The sequence below is a fragment of the Saimiri boliviensis genome, chromosome 1 (genome assembly GCF_048565385.1).
Source record: "Saimiri boliviensis isolate mSaiBol1 chromosome 1, mSaiBol1.pri, whole genome shotgun sequence".
NCBI classification, from domain to species: Eukaryota; Metazoa; Chordata; class Mammalia; order Primates; family Cebidae; genus Saimiri; species Saimiri boliviensis.
The window spans coordinates 269,802,265-269,814,693 of NC_133449.1; the positions used below are offsets into that span (position 1 = coordinate 269,802,265).

At 43.1% G+C, this 12,429-nt stretch overlaps 1 protein-coding gene across 3 annotated transcripts in view; it reads left to right on the top strand.

Moving 5' to 3' along the window:
- Positions 1-12,429, top strand: part of MTMR12 (myotubularin related protein 12) — a 101,638-nt gene that overhangs the window by 57,445 nt on the left and 31,764 nt on the right. For all 3 annotated transcript variants that reach the window (XM_039469759.2, XM_074386792.1, XM_039469763.2), the window contains exons 6-7: positions 442-535; positions 6,047-6,176. In XM_039469759.2, coding sequence (XP_039325693.1) covers positions 442-535; positions 6,047-6,176 — 224 coding nt within the window. The remainder of the gene's footprint in view (positions 1-441; positions 536-6,046; positions 6,177-12,429) is intronic.

Genomic DNA, 12,429 nt, shown 5'->3' on the forward strand with positions numbered 1-12,429 from the left:
ACGAAACCCTGTCCCTACTAAAAATACAAAGATTAGTAAGGTGTGATGGTGCATGCCTGTAATCCCAGGTATTCTAGAGGCTGAAGCAGGAGAATCGCTTGAACCCATGAGCCGGAGGTTGCAGTGAGGCAAGATCATGCCACTGTACTCCAGCCTGGGCAACAAAGCAAGTCTGTGTCTCAGAAAAAATAAACGAGTAAATAAATAAAATTAGTAAAATTTTCTTTTAAAAGAAAGAAAACCTGGCAAAATGGTTAGCATTCTGTTGATTTGGCATTATTCCAAAAGCTAACATCACAGATACAGATCTCAAATGAGAATTAATATGTTGTCTATTGAAACCCCTTTGGCATGACTGAGAACCAAGATACCTTGACTCTTGTCTCTCTTAGTGTTTATCTGTCAAAAGCATAACTATATCCATTGGTCAATCTTTTTTAGATTGTCAGTGGCATAATTCATCATACCCAGGCTCCTAAACTGCTTAAACGATTGTTTCTGTTCTCCTATGCGACTGCTGCAGAAAACAATACAGGTAAGTGTCTTCTGGGTTTTAATTTGGTAAGCGGAAGCCTTCCAAGTCCCACCTGAAGCCAGTGGGGAAAAACCCATCCATGGGCTTTTTCTTTTTTTCCCTATCTCCTCTACCAATTGGTCACCCCTTGCTTGAGTGATTCATTCAGATACCTACATTTTCTTTTTCCTGTGATCTTTTTTTTTTTTTTTTTAAAGGTGGAGTCTCACTTTGTAGCCCACGCTGGAGTGCAATAGCACGATCTCAGCTCACTGCAACCTCTGCTTCCCAGTTCAGTCAATTCTCATGCCTCATCCTTCCAAGTAGCTGGGATTACAGGTGCCCATCACCGTGCCCAACTAATTTTTGTATTTTTAGTAGAGACAGGGTTTCTTCATGTTGGCCAGACTGGTTTCAAACTCCTGACCTCAAAGTGATCTGCCTACCTCCCAAAGTGTTGGGATTACAGGCATGAGCCACTGGGCCAGGCCTCCTGTGATCTTTGTTTACCTTCTTTTAGTTTTGTTTGCTTGCTTTTTACAAGGCATTGTTTGATCAGTTGCATCTTATGAAAGATAAGATCAAGGCCAGATGCGGTGGCTTGTGCTTATAATCTCAGTACTTTGGGAGGCCAAGGTGGGCAGATCATGAGGCCAGGAGATTGAGACCACCCTGGCCAACATGGCGAAACCCCATCTCTACTAAAAATATAAAAAGTAGCTGGGTGTGGTGGTGCCTGCTTGTAATCCCAGTTATTTCAGAGACTGAGGCAGGAGAATTGCTTGAACCCTGGAGGTGGAGGTTAGAGTGAGCCAAGATCACACCACTGCACAACAGCCTGGTGACAAAGCAAGACTGTGTCTCAAAAAAAAGAAAGAAAGATAAGATCAATATACTATAACTAGGAATATGAGACTATAGGGAAACAAAATTGAGAAAAGTTTAAAATAACCATGTTTGTCCCTGGGTTTTTTTTCCACTTAAATATACTTGATTTAATGTCTTAAGATCGTAGAGAATTTCTTGCATTCTAGAAAGTTTTTAAACAACCAGACCATGCTTTATAGAAAATATTTTAGGGGAAAGGGGACAGTTATACATAAGAAAAGCACATCCAATAACTAATTTAGTAAGATGAAACTTAAAGTTCTAAATGTTTTTCATTCAGTTTGCTGAAAAAGAGCAATCTTTTAAGAACAAAACTCTGGTCATCCGAATTAGCCATTAACAATGCCTAGCACTGGACCTTTTTTCACATATGTCTTTATCTTTTCATTCTTTTGCCTCAGTCTTTTCACTTGTTCTGTCCATTATTATTTTTTAATTTTTTTCTGAGATGGAGTCTCATTCTGTCGCCCAGGCTGGAGTGCATTGGCACCATCTCAGCTCACTGCAACCTTCACCTTCCGGGTTCAAGCAATTCTCCTGCCTCAGCCTCCTGAGGAGCTGGGATTACAGGTTCGTACCACCGCGCCCAGCTGATTTTTCTGTTTTTAGTAGAGATGGGGTTTCACCATGTTGGCCAAACTGGTCTTGAACTCCTGACCTCAGGTGATCCGCCCACCTCAGCCTCCCAAAGTGATGGGATTACAGGCTGGAGGGCCCATTTATTACGTTTTTTTTTTTTCCTTCAAGAAAGAGTCTTGCTCTGTTGCCCAGGCTGGAGTGCAGTGGCGCAAATCTCAGCTCACTGCAACCTCCACATCCCAGGTTGAAGCAATTCTCTTGCCTCAGACTCCTGAGTAGCTGGGATTACAGGTGTGCGCCACTATGCCCAGCTAATTTTTTTACATTTTTAGTAGAGACAGGGTTTCACCATGTTGGCCAGGCTGGTCTCGAACTCCTGATCTTGTGATCCACCCGCCTTGGCCTCCCAAAGTGTTGGGATTACACGCGTAAGCCACCTCGCCCATCCCCATCCATTACTCTTAATATAAAGTCGACGTTTAGTGATGCCGAATCCTATATACTTTTTGTCAAGGAAGTGGCAGTTTCTTTTTTTTTTTGAAATGGAGTCTCACTCTGTTGCCCAGGCTAGAGTGCAGTGGTGGGATCTCAGCTCTGCAACCTCTGCCTCCTGGGTTCAAGCAATTCTCCTGCCTCAGCCTCCCTAGTAGATAGGATTACAGGCGCATGCCACCACACCCAGCTAATTTTTGTATTTTTAGTAGAGATGGGGTTTCACCGTGTTGGCAAGGCTTGTCTTGAACTCCCGACCTCAAGTGATCTGCCTGCCTCAGCCTCCCAAAGTGCTGGGATTACAGGCATGAGCCACCACTCCCAGCCTGGCAGTTTCTTTTAAAAGCACACAAGGCTTTATAATAAGGCTTTCTGGAAGGAAGAGTTGCTTTGTCACTGTCCATTCATTTAGTAAACATGTATTGATTGTTTGCTGTGAGCCAGGCTCTGCGGAGATATGGAGATAAACAGAACTAAATCCCTGCCCTCAAGAAGCGTAAAGTTATATAGGAGAGGAAGCTGAGTGATGTGTCCTCTGATGGAGGCACCCACCCTCTGGAGGAGGGTAGACTATCAGAGGGAGAAGGCTGAGTCTTAGCGGATAGTGGAGCATCTAGTAGGCTTAGAGGAGTATTTTAGTCAGAGGGATTGGTATGTACAGAGATGCAGCTATCTCAGAGACCATGCTGCATTTGGGGAGCCATGGTGATTTCTTAGAAAAGGTAATTGTTATCTATTTGACCTGTGTTCAAACCCTGGCCTCACTGCTTTCTAGCTGTGTGATCCTGGAGATGACACTTAACTTGAGACCTCTGTTTTCTTATTTTAAAAACAGCAGCATTAAGTCTTGTGAGGGTTATAAGTTGTTAGTGGATGGCACATAAGGTGCAGTCATTAATTGGGAGTTGAGAGTAAAACTGCATATTATTGAGGACAGATTATGCTCAGAGAATCACACTAACATAAAATACACTTCCCAGTAATACTAGGTTGAACATAAAATTTGTTCCTTTAATTCATTAAGTTCGTTTTTGTGAATGGCAGATTTTTATTGTAGCTATGTATACAAGTGCTGATTAACTGGGTGCTGACTTAGAGCTTGTGGCAATATGAGATAGACAAATATGACTTGTTGATTACTGTAATTTATATAAACATTTATTGAGTGCCCATTTGCAAAATCGTATTCTATTTTCAGGAATTCTGTCGTTTTCCTTGTATTCTGATTTTTGTTCTCTACCCAACATAGGACACTTTCTCAGCCTGCCAACAAATGTGGATCAGCATGCCAAAACCCTTACCTTGATTGACCTTGGTAGTTTCATTACCTTCTGGTGGCTTTTTGTACCAGAGGCCCAGGATATGTATTAATAGCATCTTTTATTCTGATTTAATTCCACTCTTTTACTTCCTTCCAGCCCCCATTTTTTTTGAGAAGTAAAGATTATAACTCATAGATGCTAATTGATCAATTAGCTTTTTCATTGAGTAGGGGTTTGTAGAGGTGGGTGCTTTGCAATTTGAATACCTTTAATTATTCCCTTATAATTCATACATGTGTTTTGGTTAGAAGGTCCTAAATGCTTATGATATGGCATTTTTGGGAAGGACTTACTTGTATTGCCAAGAAGATGGCCTACTGTGGTGAATGGGAATGTTGTTACTACTTATATCCATGGAAAATTTTTTTCTTTTTTTCTCTTAACTCCTGACCTCAGGTGATCCACCCGCCTCAGCCTCCCAAAGTGCTGGGATTACAGGCATGAGCCACTGCACCCAACCCATTTTTTCTTTTTTTTAGTGAGGTTTGGAGGGGCAGTATTAGAACTTTATGGAATTTTCTTTTATAGTTTCCTGGGTTTGTATCCCAGTTCTGTCATTGCCTCACTTCGTAAGATAGGCAAGTTACTTGACCTTCCTGCGATATATCCATTAAATAGAGGAAATGATCTTACCTATCGTATTAACTATTTTATAGGGCTGTGAGGATTGAGTTAACAAAATGTAATATGCTCAGAACAGTACCAAGTACCTAGTAAGTGTTGTATAAGCACTGACTATTGTCATCATCATTATTTTTATTTTTGCTATAATCTGGTTTTATTAAAAGGAGTAGCTGGGGTAGTTTTAGTAAACATTTTGTTTTTCCCAGAAGGCTTGGTTTTTTAGATGTGCAAAGATGTGAACTATTTGTGATAGAATTTGTGTAAATACTCAAGATTATTTTGGTACATGTGTAAATACCCGGGAAGCAGTGCTGTGGCTTGGGAGAAGATCAGGGACACATCTGTAAGGCTGCAAGAGCAGTGCTCCTGGGCATTTTGTCCTAGCAGGTAGTGGCGGAGCTGGGTTGGAGATAGAAGTATGTACCCATCACCATGATTCAGCCCTTGGCTAGCAGGCTCTGATCCTCACCATGGCTGTCAGATCTGTTTATGGCCTTCAGGAACCAGTTGTCACACTAGACAAATCCTCTTACAAGCAGTGCATCTTCAAACTGAAGGAGGATTTACAGTGAAGATCCTGAAATGCTATTCTAATTAGTTGGCCATTTTATGCACACATTGGCAGGGCTAAAAATATTTCATCACTTTAGCATTTGTGCCAAGCCTGTCTTCCTGTCTTTTAGTGCTTCACATGATCTTTTTGTGTTATGTAAATTATCTCATGGCCAGATGACTAAAAATGGAGCTATAAATTACTTTTCTGAGGAATGGAACTCAGTTCTTATAATATAAAAAAAAAAGAGCCGGCCAGGTGTGATGGCTCACTTCTGTAATCCCAGCACTTTGGGAGGCTGAGGCAAGTGGATCACTTGAGGTCAGGAGTTTGAGACCAACCTGGCCAACATGGTGAAACCCCACCTCTACTAAAAATACAACAAAGCCATATGTGGTGGCACATGCCTATAGTCCCAGCTACTCAGGAGGCTAAGGCAGGAGAATTACTTTAACCTGGGAGGCAGAGGTTATAGGGAGCCAAGATGACACCCCTGCACTCCAGTCTGGGTAACAGAGTGAGACTCTGTAAAAAAAAAAAAAAAAAAGACAGAGCTTCAGTCATCATTTTGGATTAATGACAAAAAGTGGAACAAGGAGGTTAGGATTAAGCAGTTAATTAATTCTGCTTGGATAAAAGGGCTTAGTGGAGGAAACAAACCTAAGGAGCGACTTTCACATAATGAAAATACCAGTGCTGCCGGGCGCGGTGGCTCAAGCCTGTAATCCCAGCACTTTGGGAGGCCGAGGCGGGTGGATCACAAGGTCAAGAGATCGAGACCTTCCTGGTCAACATGGTGAAACCCCGTCTCTACTAAAAATACAAAAAAATTAGCTGGGCATGGTGGCGCGTGCCTGTAATCCCAGCTACTCAGGAGGCTGAGGCAGGAGAATTGCCTGAACCCAGGAGGCGGAGGTTGCGGTGAGCCGAGATCGCGCCATTGCACTCCAGCCTGGGTAACAAAAGTGAAACTCTGCCTCAAAAAAAAAAAAAAAAAAAAAAAAAAAAAAAAGAAAAGAAAATACCAGTGCTTCATGAAAAGATTTTATTGTCCTTTACATTTTGTTCTCTTAGTCACTGATCCCAAGAACCATACTGTAATGTTTGACTCACTTAAAGACTGGTGTTGGGAACTGGAACGGACCAAAGGCAACATGAAGTACAAAGCAGTGAGTGTCAACGAAGGCTATGAAGTCTGTGAGAGGTAAGCTTTCCATGCTGGGCATGTGCCATACAGTTCACCTGCTGGAAGTGTACAGTGTTTTTCACAGGGTTGTGCAGTCATCAGCATAGCCAATTTCGAACATTTTCATCATCCCAGAAAGAAATTCCATACCCATTGGCTGTCACTCCCCATTTTCCCTGAATACCTCTCCGTTCCTCCCCAGCCCTAAACAGCCACTAATCTACTTTCTGTCTCTATAGTTGTGCCTGTTGTGAACATTTCATATAAATGGAATCATATAATATGTGATCTTTTATGACTTGCTTCTTTCATTTAGCATGATGTCTTCAAAGTTCATTTATTTTGCAGCTGTATCAGAATTTCATTATTTGTTATTGCCAAGTAATATTCCATAATGTGGATATAGCACATTTGATTTATCCATCTATCAGTTAATGTACAGTTGGGTTATTTTCACTTTTTGGCTCTTTGAATAATGTTTTTTGTGTTTTTGTTTTTGTTTGAGACAGGGTCTCACTCTGACACCCATGCTGCACCCTGCCGTAGTGCAGTGGTGCCATCTCGGCTCACTGCAACCTCCTCCTAGGCTCAAGTGATTCTCCCACCTCAGCCTCCTGAGTAGCTGGGACTACAGGCGTGCACCACCATACCTGCCTAATTTTTCTACTTTTTGTAGAGATGGGATTACCATCTCTACAAAAGCTCAGAACCAGCCTGGGGTTGCCCTTAAAATGAGTTCTTACGTACTTATTTATTTGTTTATTCATTTTAAGGGTCTTTCTCTGTCCCCCAGGCTGGAGTGCAGTGGCATGATCGCAACTCACTGCAGCCTCCACTGGGATCAAGTGATCCTTGAGCTTCAGTCTCCCGAGTATCTGTGACTACAGGTGTGCACTACCACACCTGGCTAATTTTTGTATTTTTTTGCAGAGACTGGGATCTTGCTATGTTGCCCAGGCTGGTCTCAAACTCCTGGACTCAAACCATCCTCCCACCTCAGGCTCCCAAAGTGCTGGGATTACAGGCATGAGCCACTGTGCCTGGCCATACTAGGTTTTTAAAGAAATTCCTAAAGTGTCTCTTAAATATTCAAAAATGAATTTGTATCTTTTTATTGTTACATTATTGTATCTATATGTGTAAAACTTTAAAAAGCAATATTTTCTTCCCGCTTTCATTGACCACTTCATTTATTCATTGAACAAAAATTTTTGAGTGCCTACCATGTGCTTGGCAGTATTCTAGCTATTAGAGATGGCAGCAGTCAACAGAGTACCTAAAAACCTCTGCCCTCCTGGAGCTTTCATTCTGGAGGGAGGAAGATGATGGTAGAATAAAGAAGTAAATTATAACCTGTTAAAAGATAAGTGCTCTGGAGAAAAACGGATCCAGCACAGGGTTAGGGAGTGCTGGAGGTGATGGTGGGGGGTTGGTCAGGAAGGTTTTGCGTGGTGGAAGTAAGTGGCTTGCGAGCATAGTCGTAAAGGAAGTGAAAGATTGAGTTGGAGGACACCCGAGGAAGGAGCATTCTAGGTCGAGGGAGGAGTAAGGGCAAAGGCCTGTGTGAGGAACAGCAAGGCTCCCAGGGAAAGGGGAGAAGCAAGCCAGGGAGAGAAGTGGGAGATGATGTATCTGGAGACTTTGATGGGAGGACAGTGACAGGGAGGCTGAGCAGAGGCGGATGTGATCTAACTTTTTTTTTTTTTTTTGAAACTGAGTCTCATTTTGTCACCCAGGCTGGAGTACAAGTGGTGTGATCTCGGCTCACTGCAACCTCTGCCTCCTGGGTTCAAGTGATTCTCTTGCCTTAGCCTCTTGAGTAGCTGGGACTACAGGCACGTGTCACCATGCCTGGCTGATTTTTATATTTTTAGTGGAGATGGGGTTTCACTGTGTTGGCCAGGCTGGTCTTGAACCCCTGACCTCAAATGGTCTGCCCACATTGGCCTCTTAAAGTGGTATTACAGGTGTGAGTCACCGCGCCTGGCCTGACCTACATTTTTAAAGCATGACTCTGCATAATCTGTTTACAGAAACTTGAATCTTATCATTTTGGAACATACTTCCTAACACCCTGCTAACAGATTCATAAAACGTTGTATTTTTGTAGAGCCCTTTGTATCATGGTTCTAATAGGCCTCTTCAGTAATCAGTTTTGATTTTGATCACTCTCAATATTTACAAGGTTACTGCTGCCCCCCTCACCCGCCTCCACCCTGCAGCCCGTTCACAGTGTGAGCTGTGGTGACAGTGGGGAGTGACCTGCCAGCGTCCTGACCCAGACCGAGGACCTCATTGTCTGCCCCACCCTGTTCTTCCCTCTTTCCTGGTTTTAAAGCTTGAAAGGATAAAGGTAACTCTTGCTCAAAAAGAAGTTAGAAACCCCTGCTCCTAGGAGATGATAGTTTGTAATAAGATGTTGATACATAAGTTCTCAGAATTTTTTTTTTAAATCCTGCCATATACTAATTCGTTGGCATTTGCATAGGTGTTAGCATGTCAGAAATACACAGGAAAATGTGTGCTTTGTTTCCCCCCAGACCACTGTAGTAGCTGCTCCATGGTCTCCTCCGTCCACTCTGGTGCCCCAGCATCCATTCTCCATGTAGCATGCCAAGCAGGCTTCTCCACACGCATCTGATAGTACTTGTCCCAGGCTTCAGTGGCTTTCACTGTTCTTGGTATAGAACAGAGCCCTCAACAGGCACTCCCAAGGCCCTTCATGGTTGACTGCAACTTTGTGTCCCACACCTCTGGCCATACTGACCTCCCTGCCACAAGCCTTGCCTGCAGGCTCCTGTCTGGAAGTACTTTTTGCTTCTAGCTGTAGAAGTATAATTAACTCTACTTCATCAGTCAGATCTTACCCCAGGTACCACTTCCTTTCTTTCTTTTTTTTTTTTTTTCGAGACAGAATCTCATTCTGTCACCCAGGCTGGAGTGTGGTGGTGCAATCTTGGCTCACTGCAACCTCCACCTCCCGGGTTCAAGTGATTCTCCTGCCTTGGCCCCCCGAGTAGCTAGGATTACAGGTGTGTGCCACCACATATGGCTAATTTTTGTATTTTTAGTAGAGATGGGGTTTCACCATGTTAGCCAGGCTGGTCTTGAACTCCTGACCTCTTAATCTGCCTGTCTCAGCCTTCCAAAGTGCTGGGATTACAGGCATGAGCCACCATGCCCGGCCCCAGGTACTGCTTTCTTTGGAAGCTTTCCCAAGACTAAGTCAAGTGTCATTGTGAGATTTTTCATTGCACTGTTTGCTCCTCTTCATAGCGCTTCCTGCAATGCCAAGTTCTTTGTTATTTGTATCATCATTTGGCTAATGTGAGTTTCCACAACCTACAGCTCTGTGAAGTTAAAGGATGCTGTTTTTGCCTATCGTTACATCCTCAGTACCAAGCATGGTGGCTGGCTTCTAAGAGGTGCTCAATAAATAGGAGAAAACGAAAAGCCCCATTTGTATTTAGAGGGGGGCCTACAATCAGTTTGGGTAAGAACAAGGAACACCTTCCCACAAAGTCAGAGCTGGCTATTCTGGTACTATAGGGCTCTTCTTTCTCTTTTTCATTCTCCTAAAAAACCTTTCTGTCATCCCACTTTCCTGTAAACACACAGGATGGTTTGTGGCCCTGTAGAGTGTGTACCACACAGAGGGACCTAGTTGCTGATGCTGGCACAGGAAGACATTGCTGTTCCAGGGGGTTATCCCTGAGTAGATAATACAAGTTTCATGAGTAAAGTCAACCTGTTTTTGCAGGAGCTGTTTACTTTGTATTGTAAACTCATCTTAACAATTAAAATGACTGCTTTCCAAGGAAAGAGAATTAATTGATTGTATCCAATGGGAATCTCATAGTGGGAGCTCCGTGGAATCCACCTAGAATTAAGTGGTCAGGAGAGGACACCCTCCACACCCCTCATTGACTTCAGTGTCCGTCTCTGTACAGCCTTCTCTGCTGGGTGATGGATGGGATATTTGCCAGTACATTTGGTTCTGACTTTTTTTTTTTTTTTTTTTTTTTTTGGTGAAAGACTTACCTATAAGAAAATTAATTAACCAGTGAACTAACAGTGTAAAATATTCCACCTCACTAGTTGGGGAAGACATGGAAATTTTTTAAAACCACAGGGCCCCAGTCCAGCTTTGTAGCATGCACCACTGAGGAAGGAGCTCAGGATCTGGTTTAAACAACTCCACAGATGACTGTCCTGAAAAGGTTGAGAAACAGTGGCCTGTTTTAAGTTACCATTTAGAGCAGTGCATCTCTGTTTTAATGTGTGTCTGATCACTGGGGGCTCTTGTCTAATATTCAAAATCTGACTCAGTAGGTTGGGGGAGGCTGGAGCATCTGCAGTCCTCAACAGCTTCCAGGTCGTGCTGCTGCACACTGCGTAGCAGGATCTTCTGGAACAACAGTGTTCATTCCAGCTGCTTACCTAGAGAGCTTTTTTTTTTTTTTTTTTGGAGACAGAGTTTTGCTCTTGTTACCCAGGCTGGAGTGCAATGGCGCGATCTCGGCTCACCGCAACCTCCGCCTCCTGGGCTCAGGCAATTCTCCTGCCTCAGCCTCCTAAGTAGCTGGGATTACAGGCACGCGCCACCACGCCCAGCTAGTTTTTTGTATTTTTAGTAGAGACGGGGTTTCACTATGTTGACCAGGATGGTCTCGATCTCTCGACCTCGTGATCCACCCGCCTCGGCCTCCCAAAGTGCTGGGATTACAGGCTTGAGCCACCGCGCCCGGCCCTAGAGAGCTTTTTAATAGTTCTTGATTTAATAGTTCTTGGATGGAGCCTGGACACTGGTAATCTTTTAATCTTCACACTTGATTTGAATGAGCAGCCTGAGTTTAAGAGAGCAGTTGATCTATGGAGAGGTTTTTACTTCAGTGACTGTACCTGAAAAAGGGATGCCTTACCAGTTACCCATTCAGGCAGACTTAGAAGAAAATATTTCAAGTACTTCAAAACTTCAAAAGGCAAACATTCTTCACAGTTTTAATGGTTTGAAGTAGCTTAGTGACCAGTAGTTCCCAGACCTGGCTTTCCATCACAGTCTTACTGGAATTCTTTTCTTCATGAATCACTTTTAAAATTTTTTTGCTTTTGGATTTTTTTTTTTTTTTTTTTTTTTTTTGAGACAGGGTCTCACTCTGTCACCCAGGCTGGAGTGCAGTGGCACAATCTCTGCTCACTGCAACCTCTGCCCGCTAGGCCCAAGAGATTCTGTTGCCTCAGTCTTATGAGTAGCTGGAACCATAGGTGCACACCACTATGCTTGGCTCAATTTGTTGTATTTTTCATAGTGAGAGGGTTTTGCCGTGTTGCCCAGGTTGGTCTTGAACTCCTGAACTCAGGCAGTCTACCTGCCCGGGCCTCATCCTGCTGGGATTACAATGCCCAGCTTGTTTTCTGTTTGTTTATTTCTTGAGATGGAGTCTTGCTCTGTCGTCCAGGCTTAGAGTGCAGTGGCGCAAACTTGGCTCACTGCAACCTCTGCCTCCTGGGTTCAAATGACTCTCCTGCCTCAGCCTTCTGAGTAGCTGGGATTACAGGTGCCTGCCAATGTGCCTGGCTAATTTTTGTATTTTTAATAGAAATGAGGTTTCACCATCTTGGCCCGGCTGGTCTTGAACTCCTGACCTCATGATCCACCACACCTGGCCCAAGTTTTAGTTTTTTTTTTATGAAAAATTTTAAGCAGTATAAAAGGAAAGAAGATATGATTAATTCCTATTACCTTAAATTACCCAGACTCAACTGTTATCAACTGATGGCCAATTCTGTTTTCTCTATACCTCCACCTACTTCACCCTCTCTTGGATTATCTTGTTTTAATTTTAATTTTTTAAAAACAGGGTCACCCAAGCTTAAGTACAGTGGCACTGTGATGCCTCATTGCAGCCTTGAACTCCTAGAGGCTCAAGTGATCCTCCCAAGTAGCTGGGACTACAGGTGTGTGCCACCACGCCCAGCTATTTTATTTTTTTATTTTTATTTTTTGTGGCGATCGGATCTCACTATGTTGCCAAGGCTAGTCTAAAGCTCCTGGACTCAAGCAGTCCTCCCACCTTGACCCTGCAAAGTGTTGGGATTATAGGCCACCATACCCAACCAGGATCATTTTGCAATAAATTCCAGAGTTTGTGACATTTCATTCACAAATATTTCAGTATATATTATTAAGAATTAAGGACTCTTTATAAATATAACCATGACACCATTATCACACCTTTCAAATTTCTTATTAATTCTTTAATATCCAGTT